This window comes from Monodelphis domestica, chromosome 4 (assembly GCF_027887165.1).
Source record: "Monodelphis domestica isolate mMonDom1 chromosome 4, mMonDom1.pri, whole genome shotgun sequence".
Taxonomy (NCBI): Eukaryota; Metazoa; Chordata; class Mammalia; order Didelphimorphia; family Didelphidae; genus Monodelphis; species Monodelphis domestica.
In genome coordinates, this window is record NC_077230.1 from 110544854 (window position 1) to 110569071 (window position 24218).

General features: G+C 39.7%; 3 protein-coding genes across 6 annotated transcripts in view; 2 read left to right on the top strand and 1 right to left on the bottom strand.

Annotated features, from left to right (window-relative positions):
- The window catches only part of WDR33 (WD repeat domain 33), a 110249-nt gene extending 96668 nt beyond the window's left edge, over window positions 1-13581 (top strand). For 2 of the 3 annotated variants that reach the window (XM_007493982.3, XM_007493983.3), the window contains exons 16-23: window positions 1352-1504; window positions 2335-3432; window positions 5747-5855; window positions 9253-9691; window positions 10049-10215; window positions 10338-10430; window positions 10958-11164; window positions 12933-13581. In XM_007493982.3, the coding sequence (XP_007494044.1) occupies window positions 1352-1504; window positions 2335-3432; window positions 5747-5855; window positions 9253-9691; window positions 10049-10215; window positions 10338-10430; window positions 10958-11164; window positions 12933-13162 (2496 nt within the window). In that variant the 3' untranslated portion in view covers window positions 13163-13581. Of the gene's footprint in view, window positions 1-1351; window positions 1505-2334; window positions 3433-5746; window positions 5856-7670; window positions 7781-9252; window positions 9692-10048; window positions 10216-10337; window positions 10431-10957; window positions 11165-12932 lie in introns of those variants that run through there. The other variant, XM_007493984.3, reaches the window with a different exon arrangement.
- A 2570-nt stretch (window positions 13582-16151) lies between these two features.
- On the bottom strand, window positions 16152-18882 carry SFT2D3 (SFT2 domain containing 3). The gene has a single exon (XM_007493985.3). It carries the CDS (start codon window positions 18376-18378, stop codon window positions 17692-17694), a length of 687 nt encoding a protein of 228 aa, XP_007494047.1. The 5' UTR covers window positions 18379-18882; the 3' UTR covers window positions 16152-17691.
- A 3907-nt stretch (window positions 18883-22789) lies between these two features.
- LIMS2 (LIM zinc finger domain containing 2) overlaps window positions 22790-24218 on the top strand; it is a 101922-nt gene continuing 100493 nt past the window's right edge. Inside the window, exon 1 of one of the 2 annotated variants that reach the window (XM_056793707.1) lies at window positions 22790-23023. The gene's annotated coding sequence lies outside the window, so the exon portion shown is untranslated. The remainder of the gene's footprint in view (window positions 23024-24218) is intronic. The other variant, XM_056793708.1, reaches the window with a different exon arrangement.

The window sequence follows — 24218 nt, forward strand, 5'->3', positions numbered from 1 at the left end:
GGGCAGAAGCAATAAAAGGGAGGGCAAATCGAGGCAGGCAGTGGCCAGAACAAAATACGTGGATGGGAAAAATAGGATGAAAGTAATACACAGCAATATTAGTGAAATTTTTAAGTTTCTCTAGTAAACTCAAATGTTTATTTAAGTTATCCAATTGACAAATGCTTACAGGAGTTAAAGAGGCAATTTTTAGATGAAATGAAGCAATCTGTAGCTATGTAAAAAAGTGCTCAAAATTACTATTAACTAGAGAAGTAGAAATTAAAACATCTCTGAGGTACCATGTCACCTATCAGATTGGCTATTAATGGCAGAAAAGGAAAACAACAAAGTTGGAAGGGGATATTGGACAATTGAGACACTAATGTACTGTTGGGGGAGTTGTGAACTGATTCAGCCATTCTGAAGAACAATTTGGGAGTATGCCCAAAAGGTTATAAAACCATACATACCCTTTGATTCAGCACTACTATGACTAGCTATGTATCCTAATGTAATTGATCAAAAACAAACAAACAAAAGGACTTATATGTATAAAAATATAGCAGCTCTTTTTGTGGTACCAAAAAATGGCAAGTGAGAAGATGCCCATCAGTTAGGGAATGGGTGAGTTAAGTTGTGATATTTTATTGTAATGGAACACAATTATGGTATAAGAAACGTCAAGTAGGGGGGATGATTTCAGAAAAACCTGAAAAGACTTAACACGAACTGATATAGTGAAGTGAGCAGAACCAGGAGAACATTGTACCCAATAAAAGCAGTATTGTACAAAGAACATCTGTTCTTCTCAACAATACGATGATCTAAGACAATTCCAAAGAATTTTCATGATGAAAAATGTCCATCTGCCTTTAGAGAAAGAACTAATGGTATCTTTAATCTAAATGAAAACATACTTTTCACTTTCTTAAATTTTTTAAATTCATGTTTTCTTCCAGAAAGGGACTAATATGGAAAAATAATCTATAACAGATTGCTTACTGTCTCAGTGAGGGGTGCTGGAAGGGAGGGAATGAATTTAGGGCTTAAAATTAAGAAAAATGTTAAATTGTTTTTATTCATAATTGGAAAAAAATTTAAAAGAGTAAGGAAATGTGTTATTTTATATTTTCCTTTAACTTCTTTTGCTTTCTTCCCATATGAATAATTTGAACATATAGATAAATTTTGTATACTTGACATTATACTTGATGAATTGGACAAATTTCAGCTCAACTGTATGGATTACTGGAAGTGCAGAATTTTTTAATTAGTTGAATTTGTGTAATTCACATACTAACCAGGTCTTATTTTTTTAACATGGTTCTCTCTTTTCTCCCCTTTCCTCCCCTTCTGATTTTTTTTATAGGCCTGGATGCAGAATAAAGTTCCAATTCCTGCCCCAAATGAGGTACTAAATGATAGGAAAGAAGATATTAAACTTGAAGAAAAGAAAAAGACACAAGCAGAAATAGAGCAAGAAATGGCAACATTGCAGTACACTAATCCACAGCTTTTGGAGGTATGTAAGAAAACTTTAGTTTTTCTCCATGTTTAACAATAAAGTGTCAAAAGTGGGGAAGGAAGGGATTATAATTTTAAGAGGCTATTATCATCAGATAGTGTGTCTAATTTGACTTTCATAAAACATTTTCAAGTTAGTGTATGGTTTCTCAATCTCTTTGCTAAATTAGGAAGCTAATTTTTTTTGTCAGAAGTTTATTGTAACACTCAGGTATTAATCAGTTGAACAGATTTGTATATTTCTGGCAAAATAGAACATTTGTTTTTATATTTAAACTTCTTTTCCTATTACTAATAGGAAACATGGTCTCATGACTTGTTTTCCTTACCAAAGTGAATATAGCCCTGCCTATTTTTCCCATTAGTTAAATGACAGTCATTTTAAATTTTAATTAAATAAGTTTCAATTTGTATCTTTTATTTTTATATCACCTAGATTTCTCATGCTCTCTCTTGCTCCTTTCCAGAGAGCCATTCCTTATTTTTAAAAGGAATGAAAGAAAAACCAAAGTTCTTCAAAGCTAGCTAATATATCCCCCCCACAAATCTGAAGTTATATGTAGTGACCCGCACTCATGGTCCTTCCTTTTTACAAAATATTGTTTATAAATTTTAGAAGTTTGACTAGTACTTCTGTCTAGAAATCTAATTTTTTTTTCCCTGGGAAAAAAGGGACCATAATTCTTGCCATTCCTTTCACAAAGACTTTAAGGAACTGAGAAATTTATAAAATGAAAGTTCCGTAGAGAAGTTTATTTAAACAGTATTATTACTATTAAATACTATAAACTTGTTTCATTATTTTGGTTTTTTTGTCTCTTTATATAGCAACTCAAAATTGAAAGACTTGCACAGAAACAAGCTGAACAAGTCCAACCACCTCCACCACCAGGGGGTCCTCTACTTGGACCCCAGCCTTTTCCCGGACAAGGTCCAATGTCTCAGATTCCTCAAGGTTTTCAGCAGCCTCATCCACCTCAACAGATGCCAATGAACATGGCTCAAATGGGACCCCCTGGTCCACAAGGCCAGTTCAGACCTCCTGGACCTCAGGGCCAGATGGGACCACAAGGCCCTCCATTACATCAGGGAGGTGCTGGGCCTCAAGGATTCATGGGACCACAAGGACCTCCAGGGCCCCAAGGCCCACCACAAGGACTCCCAAGGCCTCAGGATATGCATGGCCACCAAGGAATGCAAAGGCATCCTGGACCTCATGGTCCAATGGGTCCTCAAGGACCACCTGGGCCACAGGGTAGTTCTGGTCCACAGGGTCCCATGGGTCCCCAAGGTCCACCCGGGCCACAAAGTCACTTGGGCCCCCAAGGTCCACCTGGTCCCCAAGGTCATTTAGGCCCTCAGGGTCCACCTGGTACTCAAGGGATGCAAGGACCACCTGGTCCAAGAGGAATGCAGGGGCCTCCTCATCCCCATGGAATGCAAGGAGGACCAGGCTCTCAGGGGATGCAGGGTCCTGTGTCCCAAGGACCTCTGATGGGGCTGAATCCAAGAGGGATGCAAGGACCTCCGGGTCCCCGAGATAACCAGGGACCTGCTCCACAAGGGATGATGATGGGACACCCACCTCAAGAAATGAGAGGACCTCACCCACCAAGTGGACTACTGGGACATGGTCCTCAGGAGATGAGAGGGCCTCAGGAGATAAGAGGCATGCAGGGACCTCCACCCCAAGGGTCAATGCTGGGGCCTCCCCAGGAAATGCGTGGACCTCCAGGTTCTCAGGGACAGCAGGGGCCACCCCAGGGCTCTATGGGGCCTCCACCTCAGGGAGGCATGCAAGGGCCTCCAGGACCTCAAGGACAGCAGAACCCTTCAAGAGGGCCTCATCCTTCCCAAGGCCCAATACCGTTCCAGCAGCAAAAAACACCTCTTCTAGGTGATGGCCCACGTGCACCCTTTAATCAGGTATTTCTGAGTTATACTTTATATAGACATTTGCATATTAATAATACATACTATTGTATATGTTCATTTGATCATATTATACAGAGTAGGAAGAGTATCTGGGAAATAACCTCTGATTTATAAATGATAAAACTTATTCCTAGAAAAAGACTTGCCCTAGGTCATACATATATTTAGTAAGTGGCAGAGGTAACTGCAATCTCAAGTCCACATAAAGCATAGGAGAACTGAAACTTGTAAGGATTCAAACATTTTGGACCATGATTTAAAAAAGGAACCAAATGATGGATCAATGAACACAATGGAAGTGTACTTTAGAATAATAGCATTGGAGCTGGAAAAGGAATTGGCTCTAAATTAGGTAAAGCCATATTTAGGCATGTTACAATATGATCCTCTAGTAATATGTTTAATCTTTATATAAAATAGAAAGTACTTGAGATAGAATTGTAATAGGTAATAATGACAGAATGAACTATAAAAGATAGCTATCATTTTTTAATTTTAGAGTAAAATGATATTACTTGTACCAATGATCCCTGAATGGGAAATAGATTTTTTTTGTCCTTTGTTGTTTGTCTATTTTAAATCTTCTCTTAAACACCACATTATAGTGAGGTATTTAGAGAGAATGCTGATTGGGGGCAGACAGGAAGGAAATTCCCTTAGGTGATGCTATAGATCAGTGATGGTGAACCTTTTAGAGACAGAGTGCCCAAACAGAAATGAGCCCCCTGCCTTACCAGGGGAGGGAGGATGCTCTCCTATTGGGCTGTTGGGCAGAGGAGTGGGTCACATGAGAAATGTCCTTAGGTGTGGTGGAGAGGGGGAAGGATAAAGAAGCTGCCCCCTCTGGCACATGTGCCATAGGTTTGCCAGTAGTCCAAGGTGACTTTTTTTTTTTAATTGAATACTGTAATATTTGAGATATACTATTATTCTTCAGTATTTAATAGTGGATTTCCAAATAAGAAACATAATCAAGCCTATAAAAGGATTGAAAATGAATTGGGTCCTTTGGGTTCAAGGTCTTAGTGCATTCTGAAATGATGGTTCTATGGATTATGATTTCTTAGACCACCCCTGCAAATACCTTGCAGTGGAATTTGGGAGAAGAGAATCTGTTAATAAAAATATACTCTTCATTTTTGAGTTTTCAAAGTAAGAGAAAGGATTAAACTACTTTGTTCTTCTCAGGTAAGTAAAAGACAGTTTTTGTGCATTAAAACATGAGATACTTTGTGTACTAGAGTGATCATTTGAGATTAGTTCAAAGAGTTTGTAATGAAGACTTCTGACAGGCTGGAATGGTTTATGTGATTTAACTATTGTTTGGGCATTTTTCTTGAATTTTTATTTTTCCTATCCAGAGAAAGTAGTCTAGAGATTTTATTTGGTTAATTAATTAATCACAATTAATCACAATTGCTAATGAGTAATTCTTTGGGGGTTGGTATCACCTGTTTGGCTATCCATACAGACAAAGGCTTATAGTAGATTCCTATTTGACCACTGTTCATGAGAGTAAATAGTTCTGTTGGAGGTTGAGCCTATATAATGGGGCCTAAAAATGTAAAAAAAAAATGCTCAGACTATATAAAAACAACATAAGGGGGCACCTGGATAGCTCAGAAGATTGAGAACCAGGACTAAAGATGGGGGGTCATAGGTTTAAATCTGACCTCAGCCACTTCCCAGCTGTGTGACTCTGGGCAAGTCACTTAACCCCCATTGCCCAGCCCTTACCACTCTTCTGCCTTGGAACCAATATGCAGTATGGATTCTAAGATGGAATGTAAGGGTTTAAAAAACAAATGTATGTGGTTTTTATATAATATGTAATTATTATATAATCACTATATGATATAGAAATATATATACTCATTATGCCCATATGATGAGCTTACTAATGTTTTAGGTAAAATGTTGTCAACCTTTGGATATTTTTAGCAAATATTCCCAAGTAGTTTTCACTAGTCCTTTCCATTTTTAATGTTAAATTAATGGAAAATTTGATTACTCTTGATTTTGTTTTCCTATTTTATTAAATTTCCTAACTTTCTTGCCTGATATAATTGAGCTCATGAGTCTAAAGTGCATGTTTCCTGTTATTATTATTTCCCATGATAAATAAATACATCATTAATTTTTAAGCCTTTTAAATGAAAATTTGCCTTAATGCCCTTTGCTAATTATTTCCCAGAGAAGACTTTGGGGCATCCTTATATTACTGTTCCTTTGTTTGATGATGAAATTGTTATTTATAAAACACAAACCTGTGGTTTCACCCCATTTAAAAATAAAATCTTTTCAGGAAGGACAGAATCCAGGTCCCCCACCCTTGATACCAGGACTAGGGCAGCAGGGGTCACAAGGTCGAATTCCTTCACTTAATCCAGGACAAGGACCTGGGCCTAATAAAGGTAAATATCTGGTTGGCTTAATTAAAGAGATCATACTTGACCACTTTGACAAGAAGCAAGATTTTAAAATATTTGGTTCTTTTGGTAAGTAAATGATAGTATTAACATTTAAGTCTTCTAGAAAGAAACAGAGGACAGCATTTGAGGTAATTGCCATATCTAGATTTGTTTTCTTATTAACTTTGGCTTAGTAGCCATACTGAGAAAAAATAATTTGGCTTTTGTCACTAGGAGTTGGGAACTTTCAACCACTCAATAACCATAGTTAGCCAGGTTGCTGTTTGGATTGTTCATGACCTAATTTATTCAAGAGATGCAGCTTGGCATAGCATTTAGAGTTCTGGACTTAGAGTCAGGAATAATTGGATGCAAATCCTGTATTTAATACACAGCTAAGTTGTGTGGCCATAAGCAAGTTACTTGATTTGCCAGAGTCTCAGTTTCCTCATTTGTAAAAATTGGGGTAATTTCTCTTGTTACCTACCTCACAGGGATGTTGTGAGGCTCAAATGAGATAATATATATGAGGCACTTTTCAAACTTTAAAACAGTACATAAATGTTAGTTATGACTCATATATTTTGAAAATTTATGGTGTTTAAAAGAGGTTTCCATTCTAGATGATCATAAATGAGTGCTCTTAATTATAATTAGGGGACCAAAAGGAGCTTTAAAGGTACATTTTTCCATGGAGAGTAAAATCCAGAAATTTCAACTGACTTAATTGTGTCAGTTGTTGGTTCTCAGATTCCTTGATAAGATCATATTGAACTCTATATCATTGAAAATGAAAAAATCAGAAGCAATACTGTTGGCAATATACATTGTATTTATGAAGTTTGAAATTTTATAAGGGGAATTATAGGGAATTGTATTCAGTATTTGAAGTTAGAATACATGGGAATCATAATCATAGATTTGGAAGGGGCTTTAAGAAAGGTTATCTTGGTCAGCCCCTGTCTTCAGGCAATTAAATAAATGTATATGCTAGTATGAGTTCCTTTAAGAGACCTTCTAGGATGGTGACAACATAGCTTTTCTGTGTGACAAAATATGATTTCTTACAGTGACAAAGAAAAGTTAGGCTATGACATAGTGTTTCCCCAGTGTGATACAAAATTTGCAGACATGTTTTTAATTAGAGAAACTAAAAGAGTGTTAAGAATGTTGGGTAGTCTAAATTGAGCGGAGAAATGATCAATGGAATTATTATATTTAAATCTATATTCAATACACTCAAGAGGTAACTAAAATAGATCATTCTGGTGATTACTTTGTAATACATTTACAAAGAATTTCACAATTCTTTTCAACATTTTATATGAACCCTATATCAATTAGGCATGTTACCCCATTCTACTAGATGTAGAAATAAAAGGGTTGTCCCAAGACTTCATTGTCCTCACTAACATTAGGATCTCCAAATCTATTATTGATTTCTAAGGTTTATTTAATTTTAAGGACTTTAAAATTTAGATGTCCATGTAGTTACTTTAGGTGTAAAGGGTTAGAGGATTTATCTTAGTCCCATCAATGTGGGAGGTAATAGTTAAAGTTATAAAGAAGTTGGCCAAGAAGGAAATATGAAAGAAAAGATTCAAAAGCCATGCTTTTAGATCATTGGAACCTTCATAGAGGAAGAGTTTTGCCCAGAGGTGGAGCCATCACCAAACTGAGAGCCCCTCCTCTCTCTTCCTCTCCCTTCCCTCTGTGTCTGTCTCCATCTGTTTCCTTTTCCTTCTCTCTTTCTCTTTTTCTCTCTCTTTCTATCTATGTCTATCTCTTTCTCTCTCCCTCCTCTCTTTCTCCTCCCAGGGACCAAAGGGAGAAGGGAGAGCCGAGAAAGTGGCCCCGCCATCCCCTACTGGATTAATCAACGCCGCCGCCCCCACCACCGGTGGCCACATCCCTTCTAATTTGTAGTGGTGGGTTTGTTTCCTTGGAGGAACAGGGTGTGGGTGAGACTTAATATTTTTTAAACAGATAGGAATGATAGGAGGAATAATACCCATTAGGTAAGTCATAGAGTGTGCCTTGAACCTCTTCAGGTAAAAAGTCTGTTCTGTCAGAGGCCGCACCAAGTTCAAGAACCATAAGGTGAGAGAAGCTGCTTTTTAGCTGCTGCATCTACACTATAAGAGAGGGTGCTGCTACCTGTTGGAAGAATTGAAAGTCAAAATATAGACACAGGATGTTTGAAAATCAGATGAATGATTTATAAGGGCATTGCTTTCTCGGGTATCTTCCTGAGCAAAGATGGCCTAGAGCTGAGCTAGTTAATGTGACTTAAAAAGAAGATGAGATACGGTAATGAAAAGAAAGATGACAAGGGAAGGGGATATTTCTGTAAATGTTGTCTTTGTCCCAAGATTCGTAAGTTTTCATAGATGTTCAACTTTGGGGAGGGAAAGAAAAATGAAGAAAAGAAAGTGATAGAGGGATATTGAAATGATATGAGCTAGATCCAGTCCTGCATGTTATAATCTTAAATTGCATTTTAAAGATTCATTTTGCAGTTAGAGAATCCTTTTACTTTTTCAACAATACTTCAATTGCTATACGTGTTGACACAATTGTATATACATCTTTAATAATGTTATATGTATAGCTGAGGAAATGACATTGAAAAATGAGATTATAATTATGCCATAACAAATGAATCAATCACATTTTATTCAGTACTTTGTATAAGTTTTAAAAATGTATTCAAATATTTTCAGAACCCAAATTGTTCCTGAACTCTGCTTTCTAGAAAAAATTTGTATTTTATTGTACTTTGGAGATAGTGATAGAAGAATAACATCATCCAATAGATAGGGTCAAGAAAATATTTCTATAAATAATAATAACTAAAGTTAACAATACTTAATAGACTCTATTCGAAAATAACCTATTGTGTTTTAGGAAGAAATCCATGTTTTGTAAGATACATACAGAAAGGAATCTGTATGTCTTTTTTTTCCAAACATTAAGTTAAAATAAGCCTACTGAATGAAGAATAAGTTGAATTAAAATAGTAATATTGATTGATAATAGCTTGAACTTGGTCACAAATTGTTGGCGTGCTTTCTTAAGTTATACTGTTAAGTGCACCGTTGAATTCCTAGTCTGTTGCTTTTGGCATGCACTATGAATCCTACCGACTGTCTCTTTATGAGCGTGTCTAGAATATGGAACATCACTGACTGGCCTTAAAAGAAAACACTCTTCAACTGTTACTGAAAAGAATAGGAACAGTGACATATATCTTCTAAGGACTATGACAGAACAAAGAGAAATAATTTGATAAATAAAAGATACTGACTGTACTTTGTAATGTTTTATATACCTGACAATGAGAAACTTCTTGGAAAGTTTTCTAGAAGACATCATAAAAGTTAGATGTGTTCTCCTTTAGGTGATTCTCGTGGCCCTCCAAACCATCACATGGGCCCAATGTCAGAGAGGAGGCACGATCAGAACAGTGGTCCAGATCATGGTCCTGAGAGAGGGCCATTTCGAGCTGGCCAGGACTGTAGGGGCCCCCCTGATAGACGCGGGCCTCACCCAGATTTTTCTGATGACTTCAACCGACCAGATGAGTTTCACCCTGACAAGCGATTTGGCCATAGATTACGTGAATTTGAGGGAAGAGGAGGACCTTTGCCACAGGAGGAGAAATGGAGGCGAGGAGGCCCAGGCCCTCCATATCCTCCAGATCACAGAGAATTCAATGAGGGCGATGGCCGGGGAGCAAATCGTGGCCCCCCGGGTGCTTGGGAAGGACGCAGACCTACAGATGAGAGATTTCCCCGAGACCCAGATGACCCCCGCTTTAGAGGACGACGGGAAGAAAGGTAGGTGGCATACATTTAGGAGGGTCTAAGTTAGATTGACCTTCAAAAGGACTTCAAAGCCTCTCCTCTTAAAACACGAAAAGCAGAAGACCTATAATAGTCATCGACAATGGCAATTTAATTATTTGGAGAATCACCACTGAAGTAATGGAGTTAATTTGCAAAAAAAGGTTCCTTTAAAATAAATCTGTATTTCTCTGAGTTTTTGTTTATTTGAACCCCATTCAAGAGAAAAATGTACTCAAAAGAAAGCTTTTCTCTTTATCTTTCTTTTTCTGTGTATTCATATGTATTCATGCCTTTAAAGTCATAAGGATACTACTTTAGTTGATAAGCATAATTCTTTTTGTTTTGTAGTTTTAGAAGAGGAGGTGCACCCCAACGGCATGAGGGTCGGGGTCCCCCCCGAGGGAGGGAAGGTTTTCCTGGCCCTGAAGACTTTGGGCCAGAGGAAAATTTTGATGCGTCAGATGAAGCTACAAGAGGAAGAGATCTTAGAGGCCGGGGCCGAGGTACTCCTCGAGGTACGAGTTAAAAAGCAGAGGTCTTCGGGAACTGTTAAAAAAGAGGCAGGATAAATAAAGTTATTAAAGTCCTGGAAAATAATTTGTGTGCATAATGTTTTGATAATTTTTTAATTATATAGGAGGACGGAAGGGCTTACTTCCCACACCAGATGAATTTCCTCGATTTGAAGGAGGACGAAAACCAGACTCATGGGATGCAAATAGAGAGCCAGGTAAAGACATGAGAAATTGTGATTGGCTTATGGTGACTATAAGTAGGAAATAATATAAATGTCAATACAAACCTAACTACCCCCACCTCCCCTAAATATAAATAAATGTCATTTGCTTTTTCTCTAGCTTTAATCTGAACCATTTTAATTGTTTAATATATGCATTAGTTTTGTGACTTAGATAACTAGAAATTCTTTGCGATACTACTTTTTTTGTGTTCATTATAAGTTCCATCCACCATTTTTTTTAAACCCTTACCTTCTGTCTTAAGTATCAGTTGTAAGATAGAGGAGCTGAATGGGCTAGACGATTGAGGTTAAGTGACTCACCCAGGATCACATTGCTAGAAGTGTCTGAGAGCAGATTTGAACCCAAATCCTCCTGCCTCTGGGCCTGGAACTATCACTTGTACTGTTTAGTTGCCCTGATCCATCCACTTCTGATTACTGCATTGTCCAAATGATGAAACTACAAGAATGTTCCTATTCACTTGTATGCGTAACAGAATATTTTATTCCATGACCAGGTCATGAGCATTTCCGTGATGGTCCACGTCCTGATCATCCTCCTCATGATGGGCATTCTCCTGCCAGCAGAGAACGTTCTTCCTCTCTCCAAGGCATGGATATGGCTTCTTTACCCCCTCGAAAACGTCCCTGGCACGATGGACCTGGAACATCTGACCACAGAGAAATGGAGGCTCCAGGTGGACCCGCGGAGGATCGAGGCAAAGGTAAAAGCTGCAGTTTCTACCTGTTAGTCTAGTTCATGAAGTGGTGGGAAGTTCTTTCCAGGGGAAACCTATTTCCCTGCCCCCCCCCCCCCCATTTTGCCTTCCTATTCACCAAAATATCTTATCTGACACAGATCCAACAATAAATTTATTTTTTATTAACAAGCATTCATTAAGCACCTACTATGGGTTAAGTGCTTTACAAATATTAATTTCATTTCATTATTTTAAACATAACCGAGTGACTAGTGGGCTTGCTCTACCTCAGGCTTACAAATTATTTTATTTTTTGAAAGCCTTACCTTCTTCCTTAGCATTAATACTAAGTATTTAGTGATTCCAAGGCAAAAAGAATAGTAAGGACTAGAAAATGGGAGTTAAGTGACCAGGGTCACACAGCTAGGAAGTATCCGAGGTCAGATTTGAACCCAGGACCTCCTATCTCTCAATCCACTGACCTCCCATCTCCAGGCCTGGTTCTTAATGTACTGAGCCACTCAGCTGGCCCTAACTTAACTTCTTTATAAGAAGGAGCTCTTTTTTTTTTACGCACTAATTTTGTGTATTGACTATTTATGAGAAAAGAAACTTTGGGATCAAGGTAACTTATAGGTGGGTCATATGCTATGACAGACTGGTCTCTGTGTTTGAAATACTTTCTATTGCCAAACTGGCCCAGTCCTTGCAATTGCACTGCTAGGGATTCATTCCTTTGGATCCTGATGGTTTATTGGTCTTACTCCTTCTTAGCTTCCTTTGCAAGGCTGTCATGCCTGTTAACCCTGGATATATTCTCTTCTCCCTATTTTACTATTTTGTTTGCTTGTCTCATGAGCTCCCGTAGTTCAGTTCATTTTTTTCCCTATTAAATTTTATTTTCAGTTTCATATTTTCTCCTTTCCTCACCCACTCCCCCATCCGCTGAAGTGAGATATACCAAACCCCTTACAAATATGAAGCTATGCAAAATAAATGTATTAGCCATGTTGTCCTCCCTCCCCCCCCCCAAAAAAAAAAATGTGAGTCACTAAGTTCTCTCCCTGGAGGTAGATTCTATTTTTCATCAGGAGTCCTTTGGAACCCTGAAGGGTTACTGAGCCACTCCTCCATCCTACCTCAGTAAATGGGTGGCTCCTTGTTACCTCCAGGGTCAAATATAAAATCCTGTTTGACTTTTACAGCCCAGCCCTTCATAACTTGGCCTCTTGTGCATTTTCATTGGCTGCTCCCTATTCCTAGGACGCTTTCTGTCACCTGACTTCCCACAAATCAGCTCACCTGCCTACTCTTTACTCTCAGGACCTTTCCTTTGAGACAAATCCCAATTTATCCTGTATACATCTTGCTTTTGTACATAGTTGTTGGCGTGCTATTTCTCCCATTAGACTGAGGCTTCTTGAGAGCAGGGATTCTTTCTTTGTATCCCCCAGTGTAGGCATTTAATAAATGCTTGTTGAATGGTCTTTTAAAATTAAACCAGTCTTCAAAAATTTAAGATACTTTGAGAAGAAAACAGCTGTCTAACCCAAGTGCATCTGGGTGAATTATGTATAGTTTTCAAAATTTAGACAGTGCTTTGCACTATACAAAGCACTTTCCTTATAATTGTGCGTAGTTCATGTAAATGTTATCCCCGTTTTATAGACAAGGAAACTGAGCCACAGAGAAATGACTTATCCAAGTTACATAGTTAAGTGGCAGAGCTGGGACTTACACTTGGGCTACCTAGGAAGAAAATCAGACAAGAATAAATGTGCTGTTGTTTCAGGACGAGGTGGCCCAGGACCATCCCAGAGAGTGCCAAAATCTGGACGATCCAGTTCCTTGGATGGAGATCATCATGATGGATATCACAGAGATGAACCTTATGGGGGTCCTCAAAGCAGTGGCACCCCTTCCAGAGGAGGAAGGAGTGGAAGTAACTGGGGGAGAGGAAATAATATGAACTCTGGCCCACCAAGGCGAGGAGCATCAAGAGGTGGTGGAAGGGGCCGGTAGAAGAGGTTTTGGCTGGGAAGCCCCCAGTCTTAACTAGACAGTATTTAAATAATTCTTGTGGACTCACCAAGAGAAACAAAAGGATTCCTGCACCACCACAGCACTGGTTGGACTCTTTACTGGGCTCTTTTTAGACCCAGTAGCTCCCAATAAGGTCTTCTAGATCAATAGACTGCTGCTGGCTACATCGTAGCTGGTTTTCTGTTTTGTCCTGTCCACCTTTTTTTCTCACCCTTGCATTGTTTTGTGAAGATAAAAGCTGGAATCTTTTTTAGTGTTGTGAGACATGGAGCACCTCCACAAATTTGAGTTCATGTCTAATTGGAAACTTGTTTCTATATGTACAGTTTGTCAGAAAAAAAGTTAAGTTGTTTTTGTATGAATACAGAATGTGATTTGCGTAAGAATTAACCGAACAATCATTGTGTCATGATTTTTTTATTTACAACTGCAGTTGTGAAACACATGCCTTAATGAAACTCTAAACTATATTTCAATATCTCCAAACTTTTAAAAGCTGTTGGATTGTTAAAGAAATTCCATCAATGGAAAAGTAAATACTCCAAATTGAAGTTTGGTTGTGATACCAGGTGATGTCGACATGCCACATATATTACCCTTCCATCAACTAAGCTTAATTTCATTTGAAGGGTTTTGTATGATTTCCAAATGGAAATGAATTGATCACCATGTATTAATGGTTTTTCCTGGTGCTAGCCCCAAAACTACTGTCCAAGAAAAGGTGATTACTTTCTGGGTTTCATGACTGAGTCACCTAATTCTTGATCCCTGTGTCCCTGCTACAAGGGAGAGTTCTTTTCCATTCACCTGAGGCAGAAAGAGGTAGGTTAGAAGCTACTTGTGGCACCATTCATCACACTAGAACAACACTAATGGTGCCAATAACACTGAGAGCATTTCTTTGAACTATCATTGTATTTTTACCACTTAAAAGAAATTGTCATTAAAAAAATCTTTTTACCTTCTGTATTTCATAAAAGTTATGGAGCATCTCCTTTTCAGAATGTCTTCTCCACCAATACATATTCTTGTAGATGGTAAATTGTAGTTTCACATAGGTCATTGTAGGAAATTTCCTTTTCCTATCCCTAAATGTTCCATTTCATAACGTAGAAACAGAAAATACCCTGAAGATTATATTGAACATAGCTTGTGTATATATATTATATATACATATATGTATGTATATATATGAAAGGAATTTGTTGTAAATATACTTGTTTATAAATAATGCTACCCTTCTCCTTCCCCACAAATGCATTCATTATACTAACATTTCCTTTAATTATAGGCAGCTAGATGCACAGGTTTTTCTCTCAAGTGGTAGTACCTGGATAACACCAAGGATTGATCGGCGTTTCACCAGTCTATCATTATAACCAAATAGTGAACAAGAGGGCTATGGATAATGTATTTCTAAAGGAGAATCATTATGTTTTTAATGTTTTTACTTCATATAACAGATCTTTGAGGTTAAGCAATTTAAGTACTCTATTTGAGTACAACTGTGTTGTGAGAATAATATTTGGCTTGCAATATAGTGTGACTTTTCTCTGGTAATTAATCCAAAGCATATTGTGTAATCAAAAGCTGTTTAGTAGACAGCAAATAGTTGACAAAAGATTCTAATGGGTGTGTGTTGATAACTGAAGATTATTTCAGAAAGAGAATTGGATCATCAAAATTTGGGTCTTTTACTGTTTGGCTCAAAACGGGTTTTTTTTTTGTTTGTTTTGTTTTGTTTTCTCCCGCACTGGCTGTTTATTGTGAGAGCTAGAAAAGATGCAAGGAAGGCATTAAACTGATTTCCAGTAATTGAACCTACACAACTTGGAGCAGAAAAGTCAATTTAAGACCCTTGTAGAGGATAAAATCAAGAAATCAGTTTAGCTTCATCATTTAAAAGACACAGAACCAGTGAAAATTACTTTTAACTTCCACCATCAGCTGGAAAACTAGCCCTAAATAGTTGGCAGTATTAACTTTTTATGCCTTGAAACAAAGATTCAAGAAACAATTTGTCACTTAAGAGCTGGAAGGTACTTCAGTGATCATCTAGTCTAGGATTCTTAAATTTTTTGGTGTTGAGGACCCTTTGGCAATCTGGTAAAACCTATGGACTTCACAAGTGTTTTTAAATACAAAAAGTATATTAGGTTATAAAGGAAGCTAATTCTATTGAAATAGTTATCAAGCTATTTCAAAAACAAGTTCACGGACTCTTAGATTAAGAATGCTTGACTAGGGGAAGGCCCTCATTTTTACAAGTAGGCTAAGAGACTGAAGGTCACAAGTTAGAATATTATTAAGGGCTTCAGTTTTATTTTCCAAGGGTCTATCTGGAAATGGAGGTAAATAAGAAAAAACAAATCTGATTCTCTCCAAAGCTGAAAACCTAAAATTAATGATATTTTATAGAAACCCAAGAGAAGCCAACAATAAATCATAAAAATTATTATTAGGCTTATATTAGACTGTTCTCCAGATTTGTTTAAGCATTTCTTGTAATTTTAGGTTCTATGCCTTGATCAAAAGCAATCAAAAACTCAGTACAGAATGAACTGCATTGCTGATAAACGATTTTATCCCTGCAGAATAATCCACTTATTTAAATGCATAGAGATAATGTGCATGGAATTCTGAATTGTTAATGGTCATTGTACATATGAAATATTATGATTTTTAATTTGTATAAAAATTAGATCTTTAATGAATATCTGAAGTCTGTTAAATGCTATATATTTAGGACAAGCACTGGTCTTAAACCCTCTTAAAATTTTAAGTCAGAATCAAAATGAAAAGCACTTGCCTTATAAATATTATGTGCTTTGAATATAAAATCTTTTTCAGCCAGTTACACTATGCTCACTCGAAAGAGACTGTTTACTGTAAAATAAGTGATGAAGTAGAGAAGATATACATTCACACAAATGCTCATAAGGAATCTTCACAAGGCAGTGGTACCAACTTTTCTGATTTGAAAGTCAAAATTTATTGTAACCAAACATTAATACAATATTGTGATGTAATTTATATTTGAGAGGTAGGTAGTTATCTCTATTTTACGGATAGGGAAAGTGAGGCAGAAAGTTATCATTTGCTCATGTCTACACAGCATATCTAAAGAATTTCAATGCTAATATAGATACCATGAATGGGACATGAGCTATCCACAACCCGTGCTTATATTCTTGGCAATTAACGATCTCCAATACAAGAGTTGGCAGACAGACATTGAAAGTTACTTGACCCTTCTGAGAAGCATGGAGAATATAAGGGCTCCTATCTCGATACAACTTGACCTGAACCAGCTACACAGGCTCTTTCTAGTGTCACTTGGTGTACTGCTTCCTATTAAGAGTACTGTATGTTATAGTCTAGCCTAAAATAATGGTGAAGCCAATTTTTAAAACTGATAAAATCTTATTCAGGATTTACACATTTTAAATATATAATAGTATAATACATATCTTCTGACCTGTTTTGTTACCTGTGGTAAGTTTTTCTGTTTTAGTTGGTAGACTCACAATCAAATTTAAAGTGCAATTTAAGCTTGTAAATAAACAGTAAATAGTTAAGATCTTGCAAGCCTAGGAACAAGTCAAGAACAAGGAATGTAATCTATTAATGGAAACATCAACAGTACCTTACAATTTTTTGTCAGTTTAAAAAGAAGTCTTTAACAAATCTATAGTACAGCACCAGGTAGCTGTATTCCAGGCTGATATCTTTCAACTAGCCACAGGATGACAGCTCATTTTGAGGCAGGTTCTAGGAACTGCGAGGTACACATCTTCGGATCGCTTGAGCTTCCTGAAGCAGCCCATTTTCCTTTAATCCTACAAGGCACTATAATGGCCAGCTACAATGGCAAAACAGTATAAAGATAAACGAAAAACTGAGATGAGCTACAGAACTATAAATAAAATTAAGTGTTTAATGTTCAACTTGTAATAAAATTGCACTTAGGCCTAAGTTCACTCACACTATAGCCAGGAAGGAGAAAATTTTGTTTAAAAAGTACTAGCGAGAGAAAAAAAGTCTACTTGTGTGGCAATTTTAAATGAAAAGTGGTCCCACCCAAACGAAAATGAAATAAAAACAGGCTAATTGGATAAAAGTCCAAATGGAAGTCTTGTTCTTGTCTACTGAACTTATTTTAATATGATGAAAAGAGAAAACCCCAAAAGTTATTCCGCAGGTAAAGTCAAAATTCACCAGAAAAATCTTCCGTGATTTATAGCAGAAAAGTTCTGAAATTGAGGAACCAAGTTGGCGCTCGCTCCCCTTTCACAGGCATCCCCTGGCCTCCACTCAGCTTGGCCAATTTGGTCCGCAGGCTACCAGGTTCCTTAATACTCGGTGTGGCCGCCTCCTAAGCTAGCGTCACAACCATCGCCGTCTCGCCTTACAGCTTAGATGTCCTTTGGGGACTTCTGCCCGGGGCCTCGGGTATCCTCGTAGCGAGAAGCCGGCACTGTCTCCGAGTCGCCCCGGGGGCTCTCAGTTCACACGGGCAGGGTTCGGGCCAAGCCGCCACACAGACTCCCAAGCGCGTAGCGCAGAGCCGGGCCGCTGCCCCAGGGCAGGAGGCCAAACAGCGCAGCCAGTAGCGCGGCCAGCTGGGCGACGGCTCCGAGCGCTGTGAACGCCGTGCTGCGCAGCCCCAGCGCCGCGTACAGCGTGCCGCCCAGCGCCGCCAGGTAGAACAGCGTGCCTCGGGACGGCCGTTCCTCGCACCGTAGCAGCCGGAGGCAGGCGGGGCCCCCGCGTAGCAGCGCAGCAGCTGCCAGCGCGAACACTGACCCCAGCGACCAGAGTAGGGCGAACTTGCGGGCGCGGAGCAGCAGCAGCGGCGCATAGAGCGCGGCCAGCCCGAAGCAGAGCACCGCTAGCACCAAGCATACCCCGCTCGCCGTCAGGCGCTGCCAGCGCGACAGACTCGGCAGGCACGGAGGCCCGGGGCCGGGCTCCGGCTCCTCTGGCGGCAGCGCCGAACCCCGTGGCCAGGCCCAAGCTAGGCCGCCCCGGCTTGGGAATGGATTCACCCGGCCCAGCCAGACTCCCACCGAGGACGCACCCCCAGCTTCCGCCGCCTCCTTCCCCTCTGTGGGAAGCAGGGGAACTGTATCCGCCGAGGCTGCGCCTTTCGACTGAGCCAAGTATTCCTGCAGCTGCCGGTTGAGGTCGGCCATGTTGTGAGGCGCGGGGAGTAGTCTGGAGTGCTTCCGGTTCAGCCGTACTCACTCACTCGAAGCCACCTAATGAGTTTCGCCAGGGGGCGGCACGTGCCAGGCAGGAGGGCGGAGCCGTGGCTTCCAGCTCCTTCCGCCTTCCGAGCCCGTGATTTTTGGTACCAACGCGCCGTACTCTGACGGGTGCCGGGGGATATTTTGAGATACTCAGTGTTGCACCAAGTTTACACAAAATTGAGACAAGTCTTGGGGATTCGATTGAACTTTGATCTCTTTAAAGTGAACATTAATACAAGATAAGGACTGTAGTTTTAAAGGGCCTCCTTTGGGAAATTCTGCCTTCAAGGAGCCTACTGTTTGATTAGGGATTGAAACATTTACACAATTAAAATGAACATTAATTTAAGATATGAGCTTTGGAAGGTCCTACCCTTGGGAAGTGCCCAAAGAACAGCCGAAAAGATCACATTCAGGAAAGCCAGATGAGATATGAAAGAAACAAACTAAAAAGATTCAAAAGAATAATTTAATGTGCAACAATTTCAAGGAAGTTCACGTGGAAAATTGATTTGCCAGAAATTAAACTTCCATTAGTATTCTCTCAACCATATACTAAGTTACCTCAATATATGTGTTCTGAATATTAAAAGTTTTCAAATCGGCATTCTCTCCCTCTCTCCTTCCATCTCCCCCATTGAGAAAGCCAGAAAAGTGAAAGCCTTGTTATAAAATGGTAAAGTCAAGCAAAACATTTTCTATATTTGCCACAATCTTGAGTCGGCTATCTTTCAGGAGATGGGTAGCATGTTTCTTCTTGAGTCCTCTGAAATTGTGGTGGTTCTTTGAGTTACTATTTTTAAAAAGTAGAAAGCCAAATAAGATACCTTTCACCACTGTAATTGGGAGAATTCTCAACCAAACAAATGATAGATTGTGAGGGAAAATAGATCATTTCACATACAGAAAAAACTTTTGCTGAGTACATTCATCACAACTAGAATGAGAACTCATTAAGAAAAAATTTTATCAAATATCTGACACAGGTTTAATATCCAAAAGATATAGAGAACTAATACCAATATATGCATTATTATTATTATTATTTCTTTAACCCTAAATATAATACTATTAATGATTTGGAGCAATATTTCATATAGTTGTTAATAGTATATAATTCTTATTTTGAGACTATTTGCAATCTTTGATTCTTGCTCCAAATCATTAATAGTGGAAATGTAAATCAAAACTGCTCTGGTTTTACCTCAGACTCAAGAAACTGACAATGATGGCAAAACTGATGTGGATGGTCAATGTTGGAGGAATTGTGGACAGATGTAAAAACTGTGAATTGGTCTAATTAGTCTGTGATTATGCAAAGAAAGTGACTAAAATGTCCAAACCTTTTGACCCAGATATCTTATGATTAAAAAGGTCCCATACACAACAAAATATGGCAGCCTCTCTGCCTCACAGAGTGGGTAGCTCACATCTTGTGTGAGAGTTACAGTTTGGGTACTTTGTCTCTAAAAGGTTCTCTATTACTGCCCTAGATAGGATTAGCAAATATTACCAAGTCTTAAGTACCCTTTTGTCTTCTCAATTTCTCTTATGGAATCAAATTACCAGTATCAAAAATGAAAGGGTGATTTCACCTCCACTGAAGAGGAAATTAAAGCAATCATCAGGAGCCATTTTGACCAATTATATGACAATAAATTGTATAATATAGGTAAATTGGACGAATATTTACAAAAATGGAAATAAAATCCTTAAATAATCTTATCTCAGAAGAAAAATTGAATAAGCTATCAATGAAGTCCCTAGGAAAAATTCCCCAGGGTCAGTTGGATTCACAAGTGAATTCTATCAAACATTTAAAGAACAGTTAATCTCAATTCTATACAAACTATTTGACAAAATAAGCAAAAAAGGAGTCTTGCCAAATTCTTTTTATGACACAAATAGGGTGCTGATGCCTAATCCAGGAAGACCAAAAACAGAGAAAGAAAATTACAGACCAATTTCCTTAATGAACTTTCCTGCAGAAACCTTAAATGCTAAATTTCTCTTAGGGTGTCTAGACTGTTCCTACATCCTTTCCCCCTAGCCTCCAACTAATCCAACCAGTTGACCTTCTTTTGCTATACTTCCTAAATTATATATAAGACCCAAGTTCTTCAGTTAGATGAAAATTCTCATTCATGGTGTATTTTCCTGAAGATATTGTTCCCAGAGTCCCAGAGCTTAGCTCAGGATGATGGTGGTGTGTGCGCATGACTCTGTGGTAGCCATAAGGGCATTGTCTCACTTGTCCTGATTAAAGATATGTTCTTTGTAACTGCTTTAATGGTTCTATATTTTTCCAGGTTAACAACTAAGAAATGATGAATATGAAGAATGAGAAAATATGAACTGATGCAAAGCAAAATAAACAACCAGGAAAACAATGTATGTAATGACTACAATAGCATTAATAGATCAGCAACAAGAGAAGAGAAGATGAATGCTTTGACATTATAACCAAGCTTAGCCTCAAAAAAGAGATATGAGAATGGACATCTTCCCTTCTTTGCAGAGATGGGAAGCTATGGAGGTGAAACACTGAAAAATAATGTACAGCTGGATTGATTTGTTGATTTTTCTTTTCTTTTTTTTACATCCTTACCTTCTCTCTTAGAATCAATAATCTGTGTTGGTTACAAGGCAGGAAAGTGGTAAAAGGCTAAGCAATGAGGGTTAAGTGACTTGTTTAGGATCACACACCTAGGAAGTGTCCGAGGTCAAACTGGGTCTTCCTGACTCCAGGTCTGGTGCTCTATCCATTGTGCCACCCAGTTGCCCCTCAGAGCACCATATTTTAGGAAGGACATTCATAAGCTGGAAAGCATCAGGAGGAGGAGGACCAGCATGAAGAAGTGCCTTGAAAACATGCCAGATGAGAATCAGTGGAAGAAACCAGGGATGTTTATCATGGAGAGAAGAGAGGAGAGGGTGGAGTAGGGGGAGCAAGGGACAATATAACCTTTAAGTATTTAGGTAGGCGTTCTATGGAAAAGGAATTAAACTTGTTCTACTTGGCTATGGAGAGCAGAACTAAGAACAATGGGTGGAAGCTGCTGAGAAACAGATTTGGGTTTGATATAAAGGAAAACTTCCTAACAACCAGAGCTATCCAAAAGAGGAAGGAGCTACCTCCGGAAGGAGTAGGGTCTCTCTTTAAAAAACAAAACTATTTTGATGTTAATAAACACCCCCTAAAATAAGCAAAAAGAAGGCCTGAACATGAAACTGTGAACACGTTGCGCACAGTGGCTTGGATTCCTGCTCACTGAAAGTCTGAGGACTGTGTATACGTGTCCTAAAGCTGAACTAGATAGCCTTTGAGATGGCGCAGAACTCTTGAAGCTTTATCATTCTACCAGCTGGCTGTCACGGGGAGCCGGGGCGGACGGGTCAGTGAGGGCCCAGTCCTTAGAAAGCCGTGGCACACTCATGTGGAGGTTTGGCGAGCCTGCTTCCAAAGACGAGTGAGGAAGGGGCGCTTCCCCTCCCTGTTTTCAAAGCCTGTGCAGGTTCCCAGTTGTCTTGTACGGTGGTAAATACGTTTTAATCGGCTTCTAAGCTGTATCTGAGTATGTATAGAAAGGCTGAAACAAATGAACTCTTTTCCCAAGTCTTGAGCAAGGCCAAAACAACTGTAAACCTTTGAGTGTTTCCCTTTGAACTGATCTTGGGAGAATGTGTAGCAGACGGACAACGCTATGACTGTGTGCTGTGAGAGGGTGAGAGTCACCAGTGGTCCCCTCCACAGCTGGAATTAGTAGCAGCAATAGGTCAGCCCAGTGGATAGATGACCCTAAGAAGGGAGCTGCTTGACTCGGCCCCAAACCGACGCTGTGTCCTCGTGCCCCACCAGCGAAGGAGCCATTTGTCTGTTGGCTATTCCACGCCACGAATGAATCTGGAAGGCTTGGTAGCCACCTACTCGGACTTGGCTCAAGATGGTAGGAGAGTATGCTCCCAGTTTGGGAGGTTCAGCCGTGGCTGTGCCTTCCTAAAAGCTCATTGATGATAATCGCTTCCATTCTTTTGGAGACATATGAACTGCCCAATTGTTTACATAGGGGAACTCATTAGCTGGGGGGTTGTGGGTGATAGATGCCCTTCTTTTCAAATACCTTTTAGAACCATTCTTGCTCTAGATTTTAACCCCTGCCCCATGGTGGAGAGGGGAGGGAAAGCTGGGAGAATCCTGTGGGGACCAACGTGGCTGCTTATATCTACCTGTGTGGAATAGAGAAGATTGGGGGTGGAGTGTGTGTGTGTGTGTATCTATGGCAACATTGTTCTGGGACAGGCAAGGTCAGATAGGAAGTAAAACAGCCTGAGTCAGCCACCGTCATGGTTGTTAGAACAAATTGTTCTCACCTGCCCATTGTGTGTGTGTGTGTGTGTGTGTGTGTGTGTGTGTGTGGGTGTGTGTGTGTATGGGGGGTGTCTTCCAATGCTTGGGGCAGTCATTTCCCCTAACTCACTGATGGGTATGAAGACTGTTGGCTCCTCTCAATCTGGATTAGGCCATCTACAGAGACCATTTTACTGGGGGTTGCCTACTGCATCTATATATAGCCTCTTGGAGCCTCAGGTGAGAGCTGGGTGAAAGGTAGGCCCCAAAGGTGGATGAGCAGCCCTGAAATGGGCTCTAGAAGCCCTCACAGGGAGGTGCTGGTCCTCCCTGAACCCCATCCCACGGGGCAAATACAAAGCAAGCCCTTCCTTTGTGTAAACAAGTGCTACCATCCAGAAAGGGGCATTGCAAAGAGGACAGCAGTGGCTAGTTCTGAGGTGGGAAAGTTGGGCAATTGCCTCCAAACATGTACCCCAGTACAATCTTTGCCTTCCCCTCAGCAGACCCGTTAGTGTTGAAAGGTAGGGATGTTTATCCGTCAGTGCGCTTTCTATTGACCTAGAGGAGTAGCTGGGGCTGAGGATGTAGAGCTGGACGTGGCCGCCAAAAGGTGTAGGGGTGCACTTTGCTTTAGAAGTTTACTAATATGTGACCCTAGGCAGGTCCCTCAGCCTTTCCATGCCTCCGTGTCTTCAAAGGAGGTGGAACTAAATGACGTCTAATCCTAGAATTCAGTGATCTAGTGATTGTCAGGAACTTTCCAACTCAACGTTTCTAGGAACTATATTAAATAATGGTTTGGGACTTGAGCTGTCATTTCACCAGTATAGAGAACCCCGGATGTCCTGCAATTTCTCATCTTAGAAGAGTGTCCGGGGGCGAGACTTTAGGTGATGTGCCCAGGGTCACGCAGTGTGTCTGCTCCTGTACTTGAATCCAGATCTGTCCCAACGCTGAGGCAGCTAGCTCGTTATCCACTAAGCCAGGAAGGGGAAATGACAAGTAATTAATCATGTTCTGAAATAGAATTGATTGCTGCTGTCATTAATTCATTTAACAAAATATCCGCTGAGCACCTACTTAGTCTGGATGGGGGGCAAAAGAGGGAAAAGAAGCCTTTGCCCTTAGGATTCGTCTGAGACTGAGAAGATAAGACCCAGACTGTGTGGAACCATTTAGAAAGCAGCATTCATACAAGACAAGTGAATCAAGCCAACATATGGAGCGCAGACATCAATACTGTTCTTAGTCATAGTGTGATTATTAAGGATTTACTGAAGCTCATTTAAAAATTCCTTCGTATAATCCAACATCTTGAATAATTGGACAGGGCAGCCCATTCTAGTAGCAGCTGTCCATCCCTCGGCCATTCTTCTGCCTGGTCTCCACAGTTTCTTGTGAGCTGAGGAGAATGAATGATGTGTAGCACACA

Coding starts and splice junctions, on each gene's coding strand:
- SFT2D3 (XM_007493985.3), bottom strand. CDS start 18,378: ATGGCCGACCTCAACCGGCAGCTGCAGGAATACTTGGCTCAGTCGAAA.